The 26,889-nt window shown below is 45.8% G+C and overlaps 1 protein-coding gene across 1 annotated transcript; it reads left to right on the top strand.

Annotated features, from left to right (window-relative positions):
* Positions 1 to 7,228: 7,228 nt before the first annotated feature.
* On the top strand, positions 7,229 to 11,165 carry Adrb3 (adrenoceptor beta 3). The gene is made up of 2 exons (XM_074053316.1): positions 7,229 to 8,412; positions 10,991 to 11,165. The coding sequence occupies exons 1-2, from the start codon at positions 7,229 to 7,231 to the stop codon at positions 11,163 to 11,165; spliced, it is 1,359 nt and encodes a 452-aa protein (XP_073909417.1).
* Positions 11,166 to 26,889: the final 15,724 nt, after the last annotated feature.

Genomic DNA, 26,889 nt, shown 5'->3' on the forward strand with positions numbered 1-26,889 from the left:
CCCCATAAACATAGCCATCCTTCCTGCTCAGTGTACCCTAACTGGCTCTAGCTCAGAATTCCACCCTTCCTTGTCTCCTTCTTCTATATTCTCCTTCACTACAGGATTAATGCTTTCATCTTCTCCAGGGGACCAGTGGGAATCCAAATGCCAGGATGTGAAGGCCAATGTTGATGGCTTATTTTCTGCCTCCAGCCCTCCCTATACCTCAACTTCCCCCATCCTACATACACTCCCAAGCTCCTCTCCATGATGGCGAAAGGAGAAAAATCTCCAGGCTGGAAATCCAGGAGAACTGGCTTTGCTTCCCAGCTTTGTCACGCATTGCTCTCTGACCCTACACAAGTCTCCTCACTAAATCTGAGCAGCACTATTTATACAAAGAAAATGACAATCCCCACTGGCTCCTGCTGCCAAGATCTTGCAGTGCCTTGATGAAGCAATATTTCACAAGGCAGTGTGGGGAAAAACTCAGACATGATGGAGGCTGGATGTATGACCCAGGTTACTGCTGTCTCCTTTTGGCTTGAGGTCCAGGGTTAGAGGATAGAATGTTAAATTATGACTATATCTAGGAGTGAGAAAAGGCCTGTCTCCTCCTAGGAGGCTGGAACAAAGTACAAGTTTTCTTCAAAGATGTCACCTTGGAAGCTGGATGTTGGTGGCTCACACCTGTAATCCTAGCTATTTGAAAGTCTGAGATCAGGAGGACAGTAGTTCCAGGACAATTGGGGCTAAAAGTTCAAGAGACGCCCCCCATCTCAACTAGTAGCTAGACTCAGTAGTGTGCACCTGTTATCTCAAGCTACTTGGGAGGCTGGGTTTTGTCCAGGCTGGTCTGGGCAAAAAGCCAGACCCCATCTCCAGTAACCAAAGCAAGAAGGGCTGAGGGCATGGCTCAAGTGGTAGAGTGCCTGCCTAGGGAGCTCAAAGTCCTGAGTTCAAACTTTAGTAATGCCAAAAAAAGTCTCCTTGGTATTTTTAAGAGGTCCTTTTACTTGTTTGTTTCTTTTCTTCATCTTGGGATAAAGTACCCTCCCCAATGTCTATGCTCAAAGCTGCTTGCCCTAAGATTGGCAGCACTCCTTTGGGGGAACAAAGTAAGAACCCAGCTTCATCTATGGAGCTGGGGGGTCTCCTACCCAGGAGCAAGGACTGAGTCCTAATCACCTCTCTAAGGACATGCCTAAGGTGGGAACTTGACTTGTGAGTGTGGAAGCCCAGGTGATGGTTCAGGCTGAATGGCAAGGAGGTCTCCCTCTTCCCTCCATTTCTATTTATCATGAGAGGGGACTAGTGACCCATCTTGACTAGAAAGCAAGACACTCTGCCTCCTCTTGAGATAAAACAGCAACAAAAACTGTGGCATTTTCCCATCCACAGGAAACACTTCCTTCTCTCCCCTGCCACAGCATCTCCCACTGCATCTGAGTCTTTATTTTTATCTATTTTTTTGGTACTGGGGATTGAATGCAGGGTCTCCAGCATTGCTCTACCACTTGAGACACGCCTACCAGCTGGATCCTGACCATCTGCCCTCATTCTTGATTCTTTCTGGATGGGCTTTTAGCCATCCACAAAAGTTTACTGGGCTCAGTTTGTCTCCTCTTTCTGGCCAGAGCCCCTCACCCCCTCCTTAAATGGAGACTCTATTTTGAGGGGCCTTGGTGGAGGAGGGGCCGTTCTCCCAGCACCAGCCAGCTACTCTTTCTTTAGCGTGCTCCCTGGAGGAAGCAGGCTGGTAGGCGGTAAGTGATCCAGCATGTTCTCATTGAGTAACTGCCTCCTTTTGAACTAGACAAGTTCCAGTCCTGTTGGAGTTTTCCCTCCAGAAAAGAGCGGGAGAAGGAACCTCTGGTCCAAGCAGCATGTCAGGTCTGTCTGCTTCTCTGATGCCTCCCTCTCCTCAACAAAGAAAGCACTGAGCAGAGAAGAAACCAGGGTGGTTGTTTCTGGCAAGGTGGCAAGAGAAACGCAGCGTCTGGTGAATGGGCACTCTGGGTGGGCAACTTCTCTGCTCTCTCCTTCTGCTCCTTTTTACTCCTCCCCTGCTCCTAGGAAATGGTGCCTTGCCAAACAGAGGCCTAGGTCTTGTCTGTGCTGTAGGTGGGATATGTGACCTTTTCCAAGCCTTGGGAGCTCCTTCTCTGATAGTGGAGGATTTAATGATTATTCAGAGACTAGAACAAGAATTTTGCTTCCTACCTCAGGAATGAAAGAGCCATTTCTTGGTCTCTTCTCTCATTGATGGCCAGGAACTAAAAGAGAAGGCACAGGGTTGGGATGCAGCTGAGTGATAGAGCTGGATTCCATCCCTAGGGCCTCAAACCTGCTTTTTTTTTTTTTTTTTTTTTGAGACAGGGTCTCATTAGGTAGCTCAGGCTAGCCTGGAACTCGCAATCCTCCTGTCTCAGCCTCTCAAGTGCTGGGATTATGGGCCTGTGCCACCATGCCCACCTTCTCCAAATACCTGTTTTTCCCCAAGAATGGAGGCTCCTTCTTTGCCTCTTCTTCAAGCTCATCTGAGCCAAACCTTGGAAACCAAACCAGACATGTGTGCAAAGAATAACAAAAGTCTTAGCTTAGGGGCTTCTCTTTAGTCTGGCAAGTTTCCCCTCTCTACCCCTTGGGGGATACTATCCATTCTGGGCCCCCCTGGAGAACAGACTAGAAGGTGGCTGGCCACAGCATGGCTGGAGTGAGGGCTGGTGTTATCGAAAAGAACCAGCTTCTAAGGTGCCTGTGTACTTGAACCTGTACTGTGTGATCATGAACAGGCCTCAGTTTCCTTTGGGTCTCACTGCTTTTTTTTTTTTTTTTAAACAGTACTGGGGTTTGAACTCAAGACCTACACCTTGAGTCACTCCACCAGTGCTTTTTTGTGATGGGTTTTTTCAAGATAGCATCTTTGGAACTATTTACCGGGGCTGGTTTAGAAACTTGATTTTTCTAATCTCTGCCTCTTGAGTAGCTAGGATTACAGGCGTGAGCCACCAGTGCCTGGCCAGGCCTCACTATTTTAATTCTGCAAAGTGTTGGTATTGGGGTTGATCTTTAAGACCACTTTTGTCTCTTATTTGTATACTACTTTCTCTCTGACACCTGAATTAATTGTGGCAAAAGGAGAAACAGCAAACACCAAACAGTCTGTTCAGAGGCCACACATTATTTCCAAAAGCTGAAAATGGATGGTCACTGTCGGCTTTGGAGAGAACTTCTGCCCATCAGGTTCCCTCTGACTCTGCCAACTACATATTCTAAATCACGAATAGCCCTGACACATTATAGCAACCTGGTGGTGGCAGGGGGTGAGGGGATCTGACCTTTGTAGATTCAGAGCCCACATTCACTGCTTCCAAGGGCACAGAACAAAGGTCATCTGGGGGTTGGAGGCCTGAGCAGTGCTCGCTCAGGCAATGTATGTGTCTGTCCATAGTTGGATGACCTCTACAAACCAAGCAGTGCTAATTCCCCTTGGGCCAGTCATTAGGACAATGTCCCAGAGCAGCAGGCCACTTGCCTCCAACCCCCTGTTGGCCACCAAAAATGATGGGTAGAGTGTAAATGGGTACATTGCCAGGGGAGTGCAATTTGGCAATAACTTCCAAATTTGCAAATGCATAACCTTGTATGTAGTGATTCTGTTTGTAGAAACATATCCTGAAAAATACACTTACACACATATAAAATGTCACGTAGACTGGTGATTCCTTGCAACATTATCTCTTAATAAAGGTAGATAGTAAACTAGATATCTGTGAGTAAACAATTGGCTTCATACATTATGGTGTATCCATACAATAGAACACTAAAAATGAGAATCCTTTGTATGTTGATCTACAAGAATCACAGATAAATAGTTAAGGTACAATAAGAAATATACAATATGTATACATATACATATGGAAATGTTACAACGAAACCCCCTGTATAACTATCGTATACTAATAAAAACTTTTAGAAAAGAAATGTATAGAATGGCTTATGTTTGTGTGAAAAGGAAAGGACAAAAGAATATATATATATATATATATATATATACATATGTATTGAACAGTATGCATATAAAACATCGAGGATCTGGGTGTGGTGGTGATTCCAGCCCTAGGAAGACTGGGGCAGAAGGATCATTAGTTTGAGTCCAGCCTGGGTTACACAGTGAGTTTTAGGACAAACCTGGGTCACATAGTGAGTTTGAGGCCAGCCTGGGCTACCTTGAGAGACCCTGTCTCAAAAAAAAATTATTCTTGGAAGAACAAGCAGTATGCTAATGGTGGTAACTTTGGTAACTTGCTATGGAAATGATGACAGTGCATCATTTCTGTTATATGCATTTTGTATATTTTGATAATCGAATAATGCAAATGTATAGCTACTAAAGAAAAGGGAACAATTTCACAGACCAAAGTGTGAAAGAGGGAGCCCTTCTCCCTGTTTGTTGCCTGTGCTGGGGGAGACCAGTCTGAGTAAGGAATGAGAGGAAAAAGCTGGAGCAGAGGAAAAAGGCCAAGTGCTCTGACATCCCTCGACTCGCTCAGAAAGCCTTTGCTAACAGGGCTCTGGGTATCTCTTTTCACAGTGTCCTTTGGTTTTTTGGCCTAGTCATTCCCAAACTCATGCTCATGTGGTTTGGGAAATCTTGAGGTTTTTTTTTTGTTGTTGTTTCAATGTAAACATTTTTACATTAAAATATTTTCATATAAGAAGATCACCTCCTTAAGCAATGACATCCTTTGTAGTTGCTTGACTTCTCAGAACCCCTTTCCCTTCCCCCCACCAACTCTAATGTCCTAGAAAAAAATTGCCGAATGGTATGTATTTGTTTTAGAGATTGCTAAAATCTTATGACACTCCTTTGAGATAACTGGCAACACTCTGGGGTGTTGCAAAACTCGACTTGGGACTGATCGCCTTGATGATCAGCAAGAAGCCATGGCCAAGTGGGGCCTGCACCACCCTGGCATGACTGGGAGCTGGCCAGGGAGTGGGGTGTGTGTGTGCTGCCTTTCCGACTACCCCTTGGGCATTTCCATGGATCCAACGCCTGTGTGGGTACTGAAAATCCTGCTCATGGGTGAGCTGCTGGGTCCCTGGGAGCCCAGCTGGTTCTTTTTCCTCGGGGATAATTTTAGGTTCTCTCTTCCCCTCCAACCTTTCTGACTCCCGACCCCTGGCTCAGCCTCCCAGAGGGATCACTTAGATCAGCGACTATACAGGGCGCCTTTGAAATATAGAGCTGTTCAAAAGAACAGGCTAGTGCATAGCCTGGGAGGCATTTTCCATGATTTTTTTTTTTGTCCCATTGTTTCAGGAGAGGAAGCAAGACGGATCAAGGATCAGGTCCTGACCGGCCTTCATAAAGGTATCACATCTTTCTGCCCCTCAACTTGAACCTAGGGCCTTATTTTCCAACCTCTCCCTCCCCACACCCAATTTGAGAGGAACTGATTTAGAGATTGGGAGACTGGGCAGGCAGAACTAGGTCTTTTAAGTCTGGGTGAGGGGATGAGAAGTGGGAGAAGGCTCTGGGCTTTCTTCAAGTGAGGGAAACCTGTGTGAGAACCTTAGGAAACTTAGAGAAACCTATGATTGTGTGAGAGACTTCAGAGGCATTAAAATACCAGGCCTGTCCTTCACGCTAAAAACCCCAATGCATGAGTTCCTCAGCTCAGTGTCTTCTGGTTCCTAAAAGCTCATGAATAAAATCTTCAAGGAAGTGATGTGAACACTTTACCATTGAGAGGATGGTGATGGAAGACTATGGGGGGGCATGCTGAGATTGAATCCAGGGTCTCAGTCATGCTAAGCACACTTCTACCACCAAGCTACACCTTCAGTTCTCATTTATCCTTGCATGGGTGTCGCTAGAAATTGAACCCAAGGCCTCCAGCATCTTAAGCAAACGATCAATTACTGATCTACAGTCCCAACCATTTGTGTTTTTAAATTTTATTTAGAGTCAGTGTCTCTTTATGTAGTCCAGGCTAGGCTCTAACTTGTGACCCACCTGCCTCAGCTTCTCAAGTGCCGGAATTACTGGAGTGCATCACCATGCATGGCTTCCACTCAGCCATTTTTAATGTCTTAATGACAGAAGAATTTGAAGAGGCCTATCCAGAAAATTTCTGAGTAGAGGATATGTGGAAGGGGCAGTGCAGAGGGGACGAGATGGAGCTATGAAACCCTTCAGCATCCCATGCTATACAATGCCAAATCCAAATGAAAATGGGTAAGCAACAAAAAGGACTCTTGAAATGTGGCCATTTCCCCAGCAGCTGAAAAGAAAAGAACAGGGGCTGGCAGAGTGGCTCAAGTGGTAGAGTGCCTGCCTAGCAAGCATGAGGCTCTGAGTTCAAACCCCAGTCTCACCAAAAAAAAAAAAAAAAAAGCTGATGGACTGGCTCAAGTGGTAAAGTGCTTGCTTGCCTAGCAAGTTTGAGGCCCTGAGTTCAAACCCCAGCACCACCACCAATAATAATAACAAAAAAGAACAGAAAACTGGAAGGGAAGTGAGAATGAGTGGAACAGTAAAGGTGAAGGGAACAAATTTCATCTGCTGAGCTCTTGGAAGAGGGGAAGATATTACTTAATTTACTGGTTGAGCTGGAGTGTGGTGGCTGGCACTTGTAATCCTAGCACTGGGGAGGCTAAGGCAGGGGAACCCCCAGTTGGAGACTATTCTAGGTTACAAAGTGAGACTCTGTCTCAAACAAAGGAATAAACAAAAATAAAAATAAAAATAAAAAAGACCTTAGGGGAGAGCACCCAAGCAAAGAGGGTGCTACTGTAGGTGTTTTGGTTTGCCTAGGGAAGGTCCCCTTTGAGGTGGGAGGTATCCCTTCCCCTTTCTGTAGGGCTGCTCCTGGTCCTTGCGGGGAAGGAGCTGCTGAGCTCCAGGAAACCCGGCCTAGGGAGTGCCCCGAGGGGCTGGTCATTGCAGGGGTGCACTGATAGAGGCAGGGCTCCCTCTTCACCCTACAACTCCCTTCTGAGTCCTCTCCAGGGGAGACTATTGGCCGCGGCCTCTTTAAACGCCGCCACTCCTCCCCTCCCAGAGCCGTGGCATCAAGGGAGTTGGGGCCGAGATGGGGGGGGCAGGCTAAGCAGTCTCACCCCCTTCAACTAGCGAAGATGGCCTAGGCTGGGGGAGTCGCTCCCGTGTCCTGCTGCCCCTTCCCCTGAATCAGGGAACCTGGGGAATCCCTCCCACCCCACGCGCGACACGGGAATGGCTCCGTGGCCTCATGGGAACGGCTCGCTAGCCTCATGGGCAGACGCCCCCTCCCTGGCACCCAACACCGCCAACACGAGTGGGCTGCCAGGGGTGCCGTGGGCGGCGGCACTGGCTGGGGCGCTGTTGGCGCTAGTCACAGTGGGAGGCAACCTGCTGGTAATCGTGGCCATCCTCTTGACGCCGAGACTCCAGACCATGACCAACGTGTTTGTGACTTCGCTGGCCGTAGCTGACTTGGTGATGGGACTCCTAGTAGTGCCGCCCGGGGCCACTTTGGCGCTGACTGGCCACTGGCCCTTGGGCGCTACTGGTTGCGAGCTGTGGACCTCGGTGGACGTGCTATGCGTAACTGCCAGCATCGAAACCCTATGCGCCCTGGCGGTGGATCGCTACCTGGCCGTGACCAACCCGCTGCGTTATGGCGCACTGGTCACTAAGCGCCGCGCCCGGGCAGCCGTGGTCCTGGTGTGGGTCGTCTCCGCCACGGTGTCCTTTGCGCCCATCATGAGCCAGTGGTGGCGCGTAGGGGCCGACGCCGAGGCGCAGCGTTGCCACTCCAATCCGCGCTGCTGTTCCTTCGCCTCCAACATGCCCTACGCACTGCTCTCCTCCTCGGTGTCCTTCTACCTTCCGCTTCTTGTGATGCTCTTCGTCTACGCGCGAGTTTTTGTCGTGGCTAAGCGCCAACTGCGCTTGCTGCGCCGGGAGCTGGGCCGTTTCCCGCCAGAGGAGTCTCCGTCGGCCCTGTCGCGCTCTCTGTCCCCTGCCACTGCGGGGACGTGCGCTTCGCCCGAGGGAGTGCCCTCCTGCGGCCGGCGACCGGCGCGCCTCCTGCCTCTCCGGGAACACCGCGCCCTGCGCACCTTGGGTCTCATCATGGGCACCTTCACTCTCTGCTGGTTGCCCTTCTTTCTGGCCAACGTGCTGCGCGCCCTAGTGGGGCCCTCTGTGGTTCCCAGCCCGATTTTCCTCGCCCTTAACTGGCTGGGCTATGCCAACTCTGCCTTCAACCCGCTTATCTACTGTCGCAGCCCGGACTTTCGCAGCGCCTTCCGTCGTCTTCTGTGTCGCTGCGGCGGCTGCCGACTGGAGGAGCCCCGCGCCGCCGCCTCTCCAGCCCGCGACCCCTCGGACGTCCCTGCGGCTCGGGCCAGCCCGGCTGAGTCCCCGCTCAACAGGTAGGTAACTGGGGCGAGAGACTGGCGGCTCAGGGTCAGGAAGCATTCGGTGTCTCCATTTTGAGTTTGGGGTTCGGTAGAAGAAGGTTGGGCTGGAGAGGGTCTTTGCCTTGGGAGGAAGGCACAGGGAGTAGGAACCGACATTCCTTTCTTGGGTCCAAACACTAGGGCTGAAGCCACGCAGGGCAGGTGGGGTGTTTTTCACCCTGGGACCCAAGGCACTCTGAGAAATTACTGCTGCTGTGGCCGGAGAACTCTGGCTCCCCATAGGTTCGAGATTTGGTTTCTAGACTTGGCTTCGACTTGCATAGCAAGCCAGTGGCCCTCCTAACTCCTCGGCCTCAGCTCTGGTTTCTCTCAAAGGTTCGATGGCTGTGAAAGTGAGCATCCACTTCCTCTATGAAGGACAGCTGGGACTGAGCCAGTAACTTGTGAGTGGGGATTTGTGCCCCACCCCTCAGGGACTGGGGTGGAGTTGGGGAGTGGGATTTTGTGGCTGGGTGGGTCCCCGTGCTTTCATGGAATTAAATATGCTTTGCAGGATATTTAAGAGGTCACTGCCTCTTCCCTCTCATGCCTGGGTTCCCACCCTCTGCCCCTTCACCCCAAGACTATGTTATCTCTATTCTTTAGGGCTTCCTGGGGAGTTTCTTAGGCCTGAAGGACAGAAACAACTCCATGCACCAGAACCTTTGGCAAGTCTCTGGCCTCTGTTCCAAATGAGCCCTAGGGAGTCCCCAAGTGGTAAAACTCTACTCTGGAGAACCTGCTGATTGGACCATGGAATGCTGAGGGGACCCTTACAAAGTGGGTTCACCATTCTTTCTCTCTCTCTCTCTCTCTCTGTTTTCTAAGCCCTGCCCCTGAAATTCAGTACTACCTCAGCAGCTGGGGTGCCAGGCTGCCTATGCCCAGCTGTCCTGGGAGCAGCCTTATGACTTTGGAGGGGTGCCTGTCACCTTTCTTACATGTGTGCTGTGTCTAGGGCAAATTGAACACTCCAGTTCCCTCCCTCCTGCTGTCCACACCGGGATGAGCAGCTCAGTGTTCTCTAGGCTCTCTCTGTAGTCCAGGCCCAGGGCAGGAAACTACAAATGGCCAAGGTTTGGGATTTGTCACCTCCTGACTCCCTCACTCTGGCTCTCTAAGCACCAGCCTCTCTCACATTAGACACAGAACAGCTCCGATCTACCTCACAGGAGTGTCAGGAGGACATCTTCAGGATTTGGGGGCACTGCAGGGTTCATAGGAAAGCGAACCATTGGAACAGATTCCTTCTTTTCCATTTAAAATCAAATTAATAAATATTACAGAATACAATTTGTTCTTTGCCCTATTTTCTCTCCATTTGTTTTCTTTTCATAATCCACTCGCTCCCTTCCCTTTTACTCAGAGCTGGCTTTGCACAGAGATAGTAAATTAGGAATAATCCCTGTCACTTTCCTCCTAGCCCTCATCAAACAAAAACCGACAAGTCTGTTTGGGTGAAGGGAACTGTTGAATCTTCAATTCTCCTGCCTCCCTTGCCTTTCAAAACCCCTGGAATCTAGTCGCAAGTTAGTGGCAAAGCCATAGTAACTTGGCTTGTCCAGGATCAGGGCATGGAACATTTTTCATCTTCCATACTATAAGCCAATGGCAGATTCATAAGGCCTCATTATCATCAGGAACCACTTTGGTTCAGTGCCTTATGTGTCTGTTTATCTGGAGGCACTGAGCATTGTTTGTGCTGTGCAAATGTCATGGATGAGATCTCTCTCTCTGTCTTTCTCCCTCTCTCTCTGTCCCCCTTCCAATTCCCTTTCTGGGCTGGGCTGCAGAAATCTGTTACCCTCTTGAAGTAAAACTGGAGTCACAGTTTTGAGTCTGTTGGTACTTTTTAAATGTATTTGAATCCTTGTAAACTTTCTCTGGTAGGTTTCCTTTGGGGGGAGAAAAAAGTTCTATGGAAATCACTGGATCATTTTGTGGGTTCATAGGTAAACCCCATGAACAAAGACTATGGTCCAGGCTGAATCACAGGATCCAGTGCATTGGCTGGGTTCAGGGGCCTGGAGTTATAAAATCTTCATCTGCCCTCAGGATAAGCTCAGTGCACTTCCACATATGGGTGTTCCCTGTGAATTGGACCTGGCCTATGCAGCTCCCTTTTCCCCTGGAACCCAGGTTTTATCTCTCAGGATGTTAGCATACCAAAGATGATTTTCTCCTTTCCAGCCCAGGGCAGTGTGAGAGCTCTGGTGTCTGAGCATGGAAGGTTTCTTGGCAAGGGCTCCACTTTTGAACTATGGCTCTTAGTGGAGAAGGAAGTCTCCCTTGAGTCTGGGGGTAAGTAGGAAGGCCTCCTTTCTCCATCTCTGGATATTTTACCAGCACCACTAAGGATAAGTTGCCTAGTCAGCCCTGGGATGGGAGAAGATGATTTTGGAGGAGGGGCCTCTGGTTTATAGAATTTTCCTTGAAGAGTGTCTAGGAATTCATACTGCTTGGGTCTTGCTCGACATACACCCAATGTGCCAACTGTCAGCCCTCTTTTGCAGTGTTTAGACTTGAATTGGGCTGTGGATTCCATCTGCAGATTGTCACCAGTGGATCTGACAGCTACAGAGGCAGCCCCTCTGGTCATTTCTCTAGCAACTTGTAGCCAGGTGTCAAGTCAAAGGAGATTTACATCCTTGGACGGGAAGCAGGCTGCTTTTGCCAGCAAGAGGCCTGAGCACTTGAACTGTGGAAGACAAACAACTGTGCTGTGAAACCAGAAATGTGAAGACTTACAGACCAAGGAAAACTGAAGAGCCCTGGAGCCCCAGCCCTCCCAGAGTCTGGGAGCAGGAGCTGGGCATAGGGCAGCAATGAGAGGAAAAGGGGGTTGAGTTGGAGAGAGGTGAAGCAGCAGGCAGAATTAGGGAGGAGGTTGGTGGCAAACTTTCCCGGGACTCTCCTAGTGGAAGAATGTTCTAGTGGATGGTGGTAAGTGCATGCTGTGGTCCCTTGGAGCAACCACTGGGCTGTAATTCCACACTTACTTCGTTCATCAACCCTTATGGAGTAGAAATAGCTTCTCCCCATAGAATACAAATCTTTCTTTTGAAGGGGAATGAGGGTTACTGAGATGGCCTTTCCAAAGCTCTGGGAAGTCCTGCACAGAACCTCACAGCCTCAGTTTGGGTTCTCCCATGGCATAAGCGATGCTGGGTGCCCCCTGATGGTGATATGGAGTACAGCAGGCATGGGCTTCCATTGCTGGTCTGTTAGATTCGACTGGCTGTTTGGTTCACAGTTTCCACAAGGCCTTTGACTATCAGAGCTGGAAAAGAATATAGAGATAAGTTAGATAAGTTAGTCCAATTATTTGAGTTCTGGATGAGTGAGTTGAGTAGACAAAATTCCTTTAGTCAGTGAAAGGCAGTCCTGGGGTAGTAGGAAGGAGCACAGATTTCAAAGCTGGAAAAACAAGTAAGAAAGGGACAGAGGAAGGAAATGATTATTTATGGTGCACCTGTCATATGTCAAGCACTGCATTTGCTCTGCAAATGCTTTTTACTTAACTACAACAAAAATCGGTGCCTCTGACATTCTAATTAATGTTCAGTTTCTTACTTTCTTTGCACACACTGCACAGACTGCTAACCTAGTTTTGTGACACTGAGCAAGTTACTTACTTAATTTTTTTTTTTTTGAGACAGAGTCTGGCTATGTAGGCTAAGCTGGCCTGGAACTTGTGATCCTCCTACCTCTGCCTCCCAATTGCTGGGATTACAGAGGTGCACCACCATGCCTTGCTGTTACTTAACCTCTCTGACCATTTGCTTGCCTGCAAATCAAACGCAGATCTTACGGAGCTCTTCAACCCATGCAGCCTGGTTTTGAAGACCAAAGAACATCCTGTATGTGAAAGTGGTTTGGAAACTGAAGTGGTGGAATTAAACATCCCCGCTTATAGTGATAGCCTGGACCCATTTGTTTTGAGTCACTGTGGGCATACCCAGCCTGGTCTTTCTTCTGAGGGATGAACCCATCTCAGACCAATTCCCTTGGTTTTATAGCCCTGTCACTAAACATCTCCACCTTTTCTGTTTCCACATTCAGACTCTGGTCTGGCCAGTGCCAATATTTGGTTCTGGTTTGGATCTCCTATTATTGCCGAGGCAGCATTTATAGTGAGGTGAATTTGAGGATGGGTAGAAGGTTTAGAGAGCCCAAGTAGCACTTACGATGTCAGGGCCTTATGGACCATTGTCCTAGGGGTTCATGAGATCAGGCTTTAGGGATCAGAAAGAGGAGAGAAGGTATATTAATTTCTGAGGGCTGCTGCAACAAATACTCAAACTGGGTGGTATAAAATACAGACATTTATTCTATCACGGGTCTGGAGATTAGAAGTCCAAAATTAAGGAGCTGGCAGGGTCATGCTCTCTTTGAAAGCTCTGGGAAGAATCCTTTCTTGATTTTCTGGCTTCTGGTGGTCACTATCAATCCTTGGTGTTGTTTGGCTTGTAGGCCTATCTCTTCAACTTCTGCCTTGTCAGCCTTTTTCCTTTGTCTGTCTGTGTCCAAATTTCTCTCTCTCTTTTTTTGGGTGAGACTGGTGTTTGACCTCAGGGCTTCGTGCTTGCAAGTCAGGTACTCTACTGCTTGAGCTACACCTCTAGTCCATTTTGTTCTGGGTATTTTAGAGATGGGGGGCGTCTCATGAACTATTTGCCTGGGCTGGCCTTGAAGCATCATCCTTCCAGTCTCAGTCTCCCAAGAAGCTAGGATTATAGGTTTGAACCACTGTGTCTGACAAATTTCTCTCTCTCTCTTATTTTTTGGTGGTACTGGGGTTTGAACTAAGGGCTGCTCATATTTGCTAGGCAGGTGCTCTACCACTTGAGCCACTCTGCCAGCCCTTTTTTGTGTTGGGTGGTTTGGAGATAGGGTCTCATGAACTATTCCCTGGGGCTTGCTTTGAATCATGATCCTCCTGATCTCCTGAGTAGCTAGTACGACAGGCATGAGCCACTGGCACCCAGCTTCTCTTTTCTTATAAGGATATCAGTCACTGAGTTGGGGCCCAACCTGATCCAGAATGACCTCATTTTAATTTGATTATACCTGCAAAGACCCCATTTCCAAATAAGGGTACATACAGAAGTTCTAGGGTTAAGACTTCAATATATTTTTTAGGGTGACACAATTCAACCCCTAACAGAGGTATGTTACACCTGGCCCTGCACACTGGTCACATTCCTGCTGCTTCAAACCCACATTTACAAGGTCCTATTTTAGCCTATCACCAACCAAAAGGGTGGTGGGGGTTCCATCCACCTCTAGACTTCCATTTATAGGCCTTTTATCCCTCTAGATTTGAGAGGCCACTGGTAAAGCCAGACCTTGTGTTTATTGTCTCCTGTGGGCAGAAGTTGCTATGTAGTCTCCTTTCTTCCTTTAGTAATGCAAATCCTAAGTTTTAGTGGGAATATGGCCTCCTAGCTAAAAACATTTTTCAGCTTCAGTTGCATGAAGGTGTGACTAGGTGACAAAGTGCTAGCTAGCTAGAAGTGTGCCATTGCTAGTTCTTCCATTCAAGGGAAAGATTATAGCTTCCACTTACCTTTGTCACCTTTGCACTGGCTGAAATGCAGGTGTGCTGGTGAGAGTAAGATGGCAGCCACATGCTGTAGATGGTAGAAGAGCCAGATGGGAGGAATTTGGATATCTAGCAATGTGGAGCCCCCATTTCAGCCTTGGACTTAAATGAAAGAGAAACTTCTATTTTGTTTAAACCACAGGTAATTTAGCCTTACTTATTTATTGACAGTAGCTGACCCAAACAAGTACATCAGTGAAGGGAGGGTAAAGAAGGCTAAGCTTGCATAGGGCGTATAGGATATACCTTTGTTAGAGAGTTCATGGATAGCTCCTGGGTTCTGTGATGAATGTTGCTTTGTCACTCTAGACATAAAACTGCCTTGCTCTAGTACCTTGTAGGGCACCTCTGCTATATGACATCTGCCTCTGATCTGCCATTTGTAGACTCTTGAGTTCTTGCTGCATCTGAGACCCAGTCTATCTCCTTGACGCTGATTCCTATGGGAACATTATTAGTGAGTGTATTAGATCCCCTAGGCAGCCAAAGCAAATTACCATAACTTTCCCAGCACTGGGGAGGTTGAGGCAGGAGGGTTGACAGTTTGAGGCTGGCCTGGGTTATCTAGTAAGTTCCAGGCCACCTGGGCTACATAGTGAGATCCTGTCTTAAAAATCAACCAACCAACCAACAAATGCAAAAACCCATCATGACCTTGGTGGATTGAGGCAATGGAAATGTATTCCCTCATAAGGGCCAGAAGTCTGGATCAAAGTGTCAATAGGACTGACTCCTTCTGGAGACTTTGAGAGAGAGTCTCTTCTATGCCTCTCCCCTTGCTTCTGGGGGCTCTGGCAATCCTTGGCATTCCTGGATAGACATATTACTCCAATCTCTATCTCCATGTTTACATGGCTTCTTCCTCTCCCCACATCCCTCTGTCTTCTCCTTTTTCTCTTATACAGATACCTGTCATTGGATTTGGGGCCCATCCTAATCTAGGATGATCTAATCTCAAAATCCTCACCTTAACTACAACCACAAAGAGTTTTCTTCCATATAAGCTTTCTGAGTGTTCATGTAGACATATCTTTTGTAGTGGGGCGCCTCACTGAGAGGTACTTGTGAACCCTTTGACTGAGAGTTTTGGTCTCATAAAATTATCATCTACTCTAATCACCTCTTGGAGGAGGGCTGTTTTCTCCAGAAGCTTTTGGATTCCCTGACAGGCAGAATTCTGAGACAGACACCAATGACCCATGTCCTTGTATAAAAACTTCTCATTGACTGTGAGTGGGACCTGTAATTTACTTTGAACCAATAGAATATAGCAAAGGGGATAGGATGCTATCCTGTGATGATATTATGCTATGTGGCAGAGATGAGGGGGTTTGGAAGATGTAATAAAGGTCCCTAATATTAGTTGACTTCAATTAAATAGGGAAACTTTCTGGGTGGGCCCGCCTAATCAGGTGGGCCATTTAAAGCAGGTCTAGAGGTCACAGACAGAAGGAGGCAGAGAGCTACTCTTGCTGACCTTGCGGAGGCTGCCCGCATGAGTTCTGGCAACAACCGCAGGAGCTTGGAAGAGGACTTTAAGCCTAGTTTGCAGCCTGCTGAGACCCTGAGCAGAAGACCAATGACTCAGGCTCCCGACACCTGGAAACTGAAAGGCAATAAAATGTGCATGGCTCTAAGATGTTGCGTTTGTGGTGTTTTGTTACCCATGACAGAAAACGAATAAAATTCAGCCTCATTGTATAATTCTGCCCAAGCCTGCTCTTCCTAGTGATCCTTCTCTGGTGGTGTTTTTGTGCATGGAACCCAGAGCCTCATGCATGCTAGGCAAGCATGCTGCATCTTGTGGCAGTGTTTTTCAGGGTGTCCCATCCACCCAAACACAATGGATGACATGCTCCAGAAGATTCCCTTTCTATGATGTATTGCTCTCTTCCAAAGGCCTACCAGGGACTTTGGCTCTCAGTAGCCATCGTTTACATGATTTTAGTAAACTTAGGAACCAGAGGTCCAGAACCCACTTAGCACATTTTTTTTTTTTTCTTGGTGGTAACTGGGATTGAACTCAGGGCCTTGTGCTTGCTAGGCAGACTCTCTACCACCAGCCCTTTTTGTTTTGGTTATTTTTGGGATAAGGTCTTGCTTTATTCCTGGGGCTGGCCTGAGCCATGATCCTCCTATTTGTGTTTCCCAGGTAGCTGGGGATGACAGGCATGTGCCACCATTGGTTGAGATGGGGTCTCATGAACTTTTTGCCTGGGCTGGCCTCAAACCTCCATCCTCCTGATCTCACCTGCCAAATAGCTAGGATAAAGGCATGAGACACTGATCCCATTTTTTAAAAAAATAATAATTTGTTTATTGAGAGGGTGGTGTAGGGTCTCACTGTGTTGCCCAGGTTGGCCTCAAACTCCTAGGCTTGAGCACCTTCCTGCCTCAGCCTCCCAAGTAGCCAGCGCTACAAGTGTCTGCCACCATCCAGCACAGTTTTCATTTCTAAGTTGCTGGTAAGAAGCCTTACTTTATAATATAAGGACACAGCAGGCAGAGTTCCTCAGATATCCTTAGTAAGAACCAAGATGAAATACTGCTTTTGCTGTGGATGGTCCCAGAAGGGAATGGGGAAGGGTCACTTTTTCCCAGAGGGGTGAGAAATGGGAACAGGACAGCTCTGCGTCTGGTTTCTCTTCCAGCCCTGGGACTGTGTGTGAACCCTTCCTCCCAGGTCTCCTCTTGGGCCCAGGTCAGAATCTAATCCATGTTGGAACACTCTCTCAGAACTGCTGGGAGGGTGAGGCAAGTAAAGGCAGCTGCTTTTCTAGCAGAGAAATTCCTGCTGTTTGGGATAGGGAGAAGCAATATAGACCTGATGGTGGACCTCACTGCTCTAGCCCCCTCAAGACTCACAGTGTGCATCTGGAGATGTAGCACAGTGGTGGAGCATGTGCCTAGCATGTGTGAGGCCCTGGGTTCCATCCCCAGCACTGCAAAAGCAAACAAACGAAAACCCAGTGCTTCCCCTAAGCCATTCTCATTCCATACCCTTGGTAGAGTTGCTGGTTGTCTGATGCTGATCTTGAGAATCTGCTGTTGGAGCTTCCCACCTTGCATAAGGAAATGGTTTTTAAATCTTGCCTTTGCTTCTCTTTAGCATTTCTTGCAAGTGTTGTGATGAAAAAAAAATCTGTTTTTTCTCAAAGGAAGCATAACAGTTGAACAAAATAAGTGAATTATATTGACATCCGTGATATTGTTTAAATTAAGCAGGTATTTTTCAAAACCACCTCTGCCTGCCAACATCTCCCCCCAGGCTTGGGCTGGTGCTGGTATTTTTATGGAGGCCATCTGGCAGTTCTGCCCCTTGGCCACTGTTTTAGTGCAGGCCTTCCTCACTTCTTGACCAAATTAATCAAAACAGTCTCCAATTGGCCTTCTTGCCTAATTCTGGCTCCCTTCCAGTTCATCTTCTACAAGCCTGCAGAATGACTTCTCTAAAATATACATCTGATCATGATCTTCCTTTTCTTAAAATAATGCAGTGACATCCTGGACCTTTTGGGATAAGATTCAGACCCTTAATGTGAAGGGTATGCCATTATTGCTTTTTATTTGTGTACACTAATTATACAAGGGGGCTTCATTGTGATATGTCCATACATGCATTTAACAAGCTTTGATCAAATTCACCCCTCTATTACTCTTTCTGGACTCCTCCCCATTCCTAAACAATTTTCAGTGGGTTTCATTATTCTATTTTCATATACATGTGTGAAATACTTCAATCATATACGCCCACCATACTCTCTTTTTATGGCTCCCCCACTAGTTCCCAACTCTCAAATAGTTTCCCTTACGTTATTGACTTTTTTTTATTAAAGTTCTAGAATCCAAATATGAGAGAGCAAATGTGATATTTGTCTTTTTTAGCCTGGCTTATTTTGCTTAATCTGATGATTTCCAGTTCCATCCATTTTTCTCCAAACAACATAATTTCATTCTTCTTTATGGCCGAATAAATCTCCATTGTGTGTATATGTATATATATGTATTTTTTTCTTTATTCATTCCTCAGTTGATAGACACCTAGGCTGGTTCCATAGCTCAGCTACAGTTAATAGTGTAGCTATAAGCATGACTGTGCAGGTCTCGCTATTGTGTGGTGACTTACATTCCTTTGGATGTATACCCAGGAGTGGTAACAGGATCATATGGTAGTTCTATTTTTAGTTTTTTTTTTTTTAATTTGTTAAGCTTACCTATGATTTATTTAATATATTAAGGAAATTAAATTTGTGATTAAAAACCTTACCACAAGGAAAGTCAAGGGCCCAAATAACTTTCCTGAAGAGTTCCATCAAACGTTTGAGGAGAAAATAATATCCACCCTTTTTGTACGCAATTTTTCAATTTAAATTTGATTTTTGAATTAGCATACATTAATAATATGAGGGGATTTCATTGGGACGAACAATGAACAAGCTCATTCCCTTCGTTATATTCCCTTTCCCTGTTTCCCCCTCTTTTTCAAATAGTGTTTGATGGGTTTCATTATGCTGTCTTCATACGTACTTTTAGTTTTTTGAGGAACATCTATACTGATTTTTTTCACAGTGGCTGAACTAATTTACATTCTCATCAACAGTGACTAGGAGTAGGGCTCAAGTGTTAGAGCGCCTGCCTGGCAAGCTCAAAGCCCTGAGTTCAACACTCAGTACCACCAAAAATGAAGAAAACAAGACCGCCTGTCCCTACATTCTCACCAGCATTTGTCATTGTTTTCTTGATGATTGCCATTCTGACTGGGGTGAGGGGGAATCTCAGTGCAGTTTTGATTTGCATTTCTTTTATGACCAAGGATGCTGAACATTTCATGTGCTTGTTGGTCATTGTACTTTTTTTTTTTTTTAAATGGACTGGGCTTTGAACTCAGGGCTTCATGCTTGCAAACCAGCTGCTCTACTGCTTGAGTCACACCTCCAGTTCCTTTTGTTCTGGTTATTTGCTTGGGCTGACTTTGAACTGAGATCCTCTTGATCTCAGGCTCCCAAGTAGCTAAGATTACAGGTGTGAGCCACCGGGGCCTGGCTGTACTTCTTTTGAGAACTCTCCTTCAATTCTTTTGCTAATTTAGTAATTGATTGATTTTTCTTTTGGTGTTTAATTTTTGGAGTTCATTACATATTCAAATGAATAGCTTTCCTCCCATGGAAAAGATTTCCTCCCATTCTGTGGGTTGTCTCCTGGTTCTGGTAATTGTTTCCTTTGTTGTGAAGTAGCTTTTTAACTTGATTCAATCCCATTTGTCAATTCTTGCTTTTATTTCCTGAGCAATTGGAGTCTTATTTTAGAAAGGAGTTACCCATGCCTAAGTCTTCAAGGGTTTCCCCATACTTTCCTTTAGTAGTTCCAAAGTTTCAGATTTCTGATCCTCTTTTTTTTTTTTTTTTGTGGGACTGGGGCTTGAACTCAGGGCTTTGTGTTTGTAAAGCAGGCACTCTTTACAAACACTACTCCTCCAGTCTGTTCTGCTCTAGTTATTTTGGAGATGGGGTCTCTCAAACTATTTGCCCAGGCTGCCCTCAAACTGTGATCCTCCCAATTTCAGCCTCCCAAGTAGCTAGGATTGCAGGTGTGAACCACTAGTGCCAAGCCCTTTGATCCATTTTGGATTAATTTTTGTACAGGGTGAGAGACAGGAATCTAGTTTCAGTCTTCTCCATGTGGATATCTGGTTTCCCCAGCACCACTTACCAACGCACCTAGTGATATTTATTCCTTCCTGTATTTTCAAAGTTGGGTTTATGTTCTTCTGTGTGTAAGATTTCCTTAAATATCTTCTGTGATGCTGGTTTAGTGGTCATGAATTGCTTTAGTTTTTATTTATCATGGAAGGTTTTTATTTTTCCTTCAATTATGAAGGATAGCTTTGCTAGGTACTGTAATCTAGACTGGAAGTTATTTTCTTTCAGGGTTTGAAATACATCATTACATGTCTTCCTTGCTTTTAAAGGTTCTGTTGAGAAATTTGCTGTTACTCTGATGGGTTTGCCTTTATAAGTGACTTGGTGCTTCTCTCTTGCAGCTTTCAGTATTCTTTCCTTGTTCTGTATATCTAGTGCTCTTACTAGAATATGATGTGGGAGATTCTTTTCTAATGTTGTCAGTTTGAAGTCCTTAAAGCCTCTTGTACCTGGATGACCATCTCCTTCTCAAGATTTGGAAAATTTTCTGCTATTATTTTATCGAGTATGTTTTCTATGCCTTTGGCTTGTACCACTTCTCTTCTTCTATGCCCATGATTCACAAGTTTGGGCTTTTAATGGTGTCCCACAGGTCTTGCATGTTCTATTTGTATTTCTGTAGGTTTTTTCCCCTCATCTTCATCTGCAGATCCTAATCTACCTTGTCTTCAAGTCCTGATACTCTGTCCTTAGTTTGATCCAGTCTACTTAGAGACACTTTCAACTGAGAATTTTGTTTTACTTATTAAGCTTTTCAATTCCAGAATTACAAGTTGATTTTTTCAGATTTCTATGTTATTATTGAATTTCTCTTTCATGTCCTGTATTTTCTTCTTATTTCATTCAGCTCTTTACTTGGGTTTTCTTAGAATTCAATCATGTCCATTTTAATTTTATTGATCATTATTATAATCATTTTTTGAATTCTTTGAGATTTTATCCACTTCACTATCATTAGTGTTTGCTATTGTGCAGTTGTTAAGTTTTGGAAGAGTCATGTTGTCTTATTTTTTCATATTTCTCATATTTCTGCATTAGGATTTGTGCATCTGAGGCAAAGTTGTTGGTTGGAAGTTTTAATGACTTGTAGTCTTTCAGTGAAATATTATCTTTGTGTAGAACAGTGTAGTAGCCAGGTTGAGGTGCTATATCTCACACTGGATTTGGTTTATGGCTTAGGGCACCAGGCCTGATTCCTAGAAGCGATCAGATTGAGGAAAAGTAACAGGAGTCTCTCTCTCTCTCCTCTCTCTGGGGTTTGAACTCAGGGCTTCACACTTGCTGGGCAGGTACTCTATCACTGAGTCACTGTACCAGCCCTGTTTTATGTTGGGTATTTTTGAGATAGGGTCTTATGAACTATTTGCCTGGGCTAGCTTCAAACCATGATACTCCTGATCTCTGTCTTCCCAGTAACTAGGATTACAAGTGTGAGCCACTGGCAGCTGGTTGGAGTCTCTTATAGAAGTGTCAGTTGTCCACTCCTGGGCTGCTTTCACTATAGAATTATACCTTTGTGTGTACTGGGAGTTGCTGTAAGCCACAGGGAGCTTTATATGCCCTCCATTTTGTGTCTCCAGGGGTAGCAAGCAGCCAAACTTCAGAGTGACCCCCAAATGTGCCAGAGAATGTTGGGAGCAAACAGAGCACTGAGTTTTGCACTGGCTGAAGGAGAACTGAGGGACCTAGGCACTCTGCTTACTGGTCTCATTGCTTACAGCTCTGCCCAGCAGTTCATCTCCATCTTGGGAGGGCTCACTATGTAGCCTAGGTTGGCTTTGAACTCATGATTTTCCTGCCTCATTCTCCCAAGTGTAGGCATTGCAGGCCTACACTTAGTAGCATACTTTAGTATCTTGTTCTTGTGTGAACACATACTAAATATGTTATAGAATTTGCCAAAGGCTTAGATGTAAGGTTCAATGATTTGGATACAGTTTGAATGGATCCTTTCTTTTCTTCCCTCTGTCTCTGTCTCTGTCTCTGTCTCTGTCTCTGTCTCTCTCTTCTCTCTCTCCTCTCTCTCTCTCTGTTCCTCTTTCCCTACTCCCCCACCCAGGGTCTTGATATGTAGCAGGCTGACCTTGGACTCATGATCCTCTTGCCTCAGCCTCCTTAGTGTTGGGATTACAGGCATATACCACCCCATGCAGCTAAGAGAGCGTTCAAGTACAGAGGGGATGGATGATAGAGGAGAGCATGGACAACTGCAGAAGGAATGTGAAAGTGAGCTTCAGGAGTCGGGACTCAGGGCACTATCCCCAAGATAGGGGCATGGTTGCTTTTGATAGAAGAAAAATTTTGATATATTCTAAATTTAATTACAAAGGCTGGAGGGTGAAGGTGGGAATTAATCAGTTAATAACAGCCGGGGAAACCAACACAAAGACTGTTTCACATTCCTCAATGGATGTTGAAATCTTGACTTAAATCCCATCACAGTGACCACCAGGGCTACCGCATCCTGTTTACATATAAACTTTCTGTACTAACCCCTGCCAATGGAGAAGCAGTAAATACTTCTTATGACTGATCTTTTATCCCTACACTCCCCCCACCACTTCACAACAATCTCTTATATAGTCAATGTAGGTTCAGTGTCAATAATTTTCTGCTGGTAGTTGTGGGATCTTGTGCCAGGACTTGGTCCTTTTTGTGTAGCAGCTACAGTGACTCAATAAACCTTATTTTTTGGCTGCCTGGTCTGTGAATGTCTTCCTCAAGTTCGGCAGGGGATTTTTTCCCCCATTTTCTGAGTCTTGATGGGAGCTTCACCCCACCTTTCACAACAAAAGACAGGCCCTCCTCCTCCCATCCCTTAGCTAGGGCATGGGCAGGACCAGAGGGCGCACATGAGTGGACTCAGCCAATGAGACACAGACTTCCAGGTCTAAGCCTGGGAGCCAGTGACCTCAGAAGTGAGGACTTGGGGATTCCTTTCCAACAGCTGCAATTGTGGCAGCAAGGTTGGACCTGCAGCAGGGCCAACAGAGCAGGGTGAGGGCGCCCTCTGGTGTTCGGCAGTGGAATAATTACCCACTTCCTTCTGTAGTTTGATCTTGGTGGTGCTCTGCGCCAGGGATCTCCAACCTATCAATTATGTGAGCTACCCAATATCCTTTTAGTAAGTCCCTCTTATGTTTAAGGCACCCTGAGTCAGTTTCTGTTGCTTGCCACCAAGAATACAAGCTGATACTGACAGGAGTTAGAGGCTTGAGTCAGTTAATGTTCTTAGCAACTTCTCTCTGCATCTAGTTGGTATCTTTACCAAGTTTCTTGTATGGTCGAGGGGCCAGGGATCTAGAGGTTTTAAAATTGTTTCCTTATAATTCTATGACTAGGGAGTAATAAAAGGGTCTTTTCTCCTTGGGCTTCATTGGAAATTCCTGGGGAGGTTCTCCAGTAGGCTATGCTGAACCACATACCCCTTCTCAGACCAAGCACTGCTGTGTCCCCACAAAATCCACATATTGAAACCAAATACCCAACGTGAGGTTGGCTCTTTTGGGAAGTGATTAAGTTACATAGGGGCCACCTTCAGAGGTGGAATTAGCCTTATAAAAGAAGGCACCATCTTTGAAGCAGAGAGAAAGCCCTCACCAGACTCAGAATCTGTTGGTTCCTTGATTTTGGACTTCCCAACCTCCAGGACTGTGAGCAACACATTTCTGTGTTTTAGAAATGCAGTCTAAGGAATTCACTGTAGTAGTAGGAATGGACTAAGACACCCTGTGACTCAGGGGTTGGGAACTAAGATGGGAGGAGGGAGAATTTTTCACTAGAAGAACAGTAGGAACAGGGTTTCTGGACAAACAGTGAAAAATCACCTCCTTCCACTCATCAGCTTACGCATGCTTTTCTGCATACATGTAATTTCAAGAATGGCTCCATCTAACACAGTGCAACTCAAAACCCACTCATTCCCCAAAAGAAACAACCCCAAATCACATCCAGCTCAGTGTTTAGGATCTTTAGATGAGGTGTATTTTTCTGTATCTTTTTTTTTTTCCTACTAGGGTGGAACTCAGGGTCTCACACTTGAGCCCCACCCCCAGCCTACATTTCTGTACATCTGCCACATCTATGTGTTCATGGACATAGTGTATAATCATTGTTTAATTCCTGATCTGTGTTGGTCAGCTTTAAGTACTGTAACAAATATTTGAGATAACAAACTTATTGAGAGAGAAGGGTTGTTTTGGTTCACAGGCTTAGAGTCTGATTGGTTGACACATTGGTTTGGGCCTGTGGTGGCCCATCACGGTGTGAGCATATGGGAAAGCAAAACCTTTGCTTGCTTCCTGGACAGGAAGAGAAAGAGAGGGGTAAATACAAGGGTCCCATAATCCCCTCCGAAGGCACACTCTGAATGTTATCTGGAGACCTCCCACTAGGCTTCACATCTCTCTTTCTCTCTCTCTCTCTCTCTTTTTTTTTTTTTTTCAGTACTGGAGTTTGAGCTCAGGGCCTCATACTTGCTAGGCAGGTGCTCTACCACTTGAGCCACTCTGCCAGCCCTTTTTTGTGTTGGGTATTTTCGAGATAGGATCTCTTGAACTATTTGCCCTGGCTGACTTCGAACTGTGATCCTCCTGATCTCTGTCTCCCCAGTAGCCATGGGTTCCCGGCTAGGCATCACCTCTTAAAGGTTACACTGCCTACCAACAGTGGGGACTGGGACCCAGACTTTAACACATGGACCTTGGGGACACTTATCTAAACCATAGCATGTTCCCAGCAATGGAAAACACTCTTTGGATGATGTAATAAGGGTACCTTTCTCTCCCACATCTCCTGTTGGAATTCCTCTATCTTTATTTTCCTGGTTGAGCTGACAGGAACTATGGGAAGGCTGCCCCCGGGAAACCATCTCACTTCAGTAGCTAACTTTGATGAGTATGGTTACTAGAAACTGGATTATTTTTGGCTTGCAAATTTCTGGATGCAAAATGTAATGCCCTAATTTTTTTGAATGTCAGTTTTATTTTAAGGGACATCCGAAGTATTCTATACTATAAACTCTGTAGGCAAAAGATTGCATTTGGACTTTAATTTTGTAGTTCCTCTGTTTTTGTATCAGCCTGAGGGACATGCTCATAAATTCCACACAATTCTATAATGTTTATTATTCCCATTAAAATGCATATGCTGCTGAGCCTGGCGGCAGTGTGCTGTGGTAATCCCAGCACTCAGTAGGTTAAGGCGGGAGGATTGTGAGATCAAGGCCAGTCTATGCTACAGAGAGAGAACCTGTCTCAAACAAACAAACAAAAGGCATGCACTGAGGTGTAGGGGTTTTAAACAACTTGCTTAATGTTAAAGGGTGACTAAGGGAAAAGGCTGGGATGGAAATTCAGAACTGCTTGGAACCTAAGTCTCTTGAGTCCATGACATCGTGCAGTTCTGCTTAAGGGGTCTGTGTCTGAGTGCTGTGGGGAGGCAGGGAAGAGCTGAAGGAACTCTTTTCAGGGGACCCTGAGGGTCATAGGCATGTGCTGGCTGCTGTTGGGTAAAGGTCTGAGCTTATAGGGACCTCAGGAGAATGTACTCTTGACAGACAAGGGTACCATGTGATTGTCGTGGTGGTGGTCAGTGCCTGTGGTATTGGGGAAACACTGAACCCAAGTGACATCCTGAGAAGCAGATGTTAATGAGGGGAATGGGACTGGATGAGCATGACAGCATTATTCTCAAGCTCATTCAAGATCACTCCAGAAATGCTCAGAGACAACTGGAGAAGACTAAGAGAGGTCAGTGGCTCTGCACTATGTAAAAAGGTCATTCTAGATAATATAAACACATCTGTAATCTGCTGTGGTCAGCGATGAAAACTTGGAACTACAAACTTGCCATCCCCAATTATTAGCTAACCAGCTAGTGCGCAGAGCCTCTGGCACAAGCCAACTTCCCTCCTACTTCACACCCTTCATTCCCACCCCTGCCAGCCTCTGGGCACTCTGCAGTCTGGAGTAGTCCCCCCCGCCTTTTTTTTTTAACTACTTGCAGCCTAAAAAGTTCTCACAGTTGAAATGCGAAGTGAAGAAAATATGATGAAAATTATATGTAAATGTAGATGCCAGTTATCCTAAAATATGTCATAAAAAAAAAGAAACTGGAAGGAGGTGCACCAAAATGTTGACTGTGGTTAGGGATTGAAAGTAAATTTGCATTCTTCATTATAATTTGTTGACGTTTTAACATTTTCTATTATCCCAGGAATTTCTTTTACAATTATTTCCCTCCAGGTATATTTCCTGGAAGCACAGTCTGAGACAGGGAGTCAGGGGACAAATGATTTGGGGAAGATGTGCCCTTGAGGAGACACCTGTTAGGCACAGAGAGAGGCAGGACGTCAAGGGACTGCCACGCAAGGATGTGGCTCAGGTCAAGTTCAGCCTTAGCTTGGTTTGGGGGCGGGCTGTGGAGTGTTGAGTGCCATAAAACACAAAGGACCTGACCTTTTGTGTGCCTAAATAGAGAAGTCCTTGGCTATTCCGATTGGTGGGGCGCAACCTTCTGGGTGGTTTCCAGGTGAGGTGGTTCCTGCTAGCCAAGGGTGTTTCTCCAAGAAGGCAGACACCTGAGCCTAATGCACCAGCACAGGCACATTGGCTGCTGAAGGGCCTTTGGTGCTAACAATGTCTACAACAATTATTTCGAGTTTGTTAGAAGTCAAAAGAAAGCAAAATACCAGATTGACCCTATGGAGGCCAGGTCTCTCCTCTTACACTCTGCTGTCTACACCTTCTTGTTGGTGTCATTGAAATTGTTAACAATTGCAGAGGTCTTGGTTCTAGGTTACAGAAAGAAATAGGATGACCTGCTGAGTTGTACATACACTGTCTCTAAACATGGAACTCTATCACAATCATCATGGAAGAAAACAGGGTGTGTTTTTCACTGATTTTAGAATCTTGGGCCCTTTACAAAATTAAAGTAGAAGCTTTAAAAATTTATCCAAGGGCTGGAGGTGTAGTTCAGTGGTAGAGCACTTACCTGAGTTTAATTTCCTGCTCAGAAAAAAAAAAATCAACTTGCATTTTGGTGTGATCTGGAATTTTTATTTGCCCTTTGCAAAATGAAAGTAGAAGTTTAAAAATGTATCTCTTGACTTGGGATGCTATGCGATGTGGGATTTTGGCCTCT

This window comes from Castor canadensis, chromosome 14, assembly GCF_047511655.1.
Source record: "Castor canadensis chromosome 14, mCasCan1.hap1v2, whole genome shotgun sequence".
NCBI classification, from domain to species: domain Eukaryota; kingdom Metazoa; phylum Chordata; class Mammalia; order Rodentia; family Castoridae; genus Castor; species Castor canadensis.

Bases quoted from the DNA above. Each gene is read 5' to 3' on its own strand.
- Adrb3 (XM_074053316.1), top strand. From the start codon at position 7,229: ATGGCTCCGTGGCCTCATGGGAACGGCTCGCTAGCCTCATGGGCAGAC. The intron at 8,413-10,990 runs GTAGGTAACTGG...TTCCATCTGCAG, and splicing joins GCTGAGTCCCCGCTCAACAG to ATTGTCACCAGTGGATCTGA.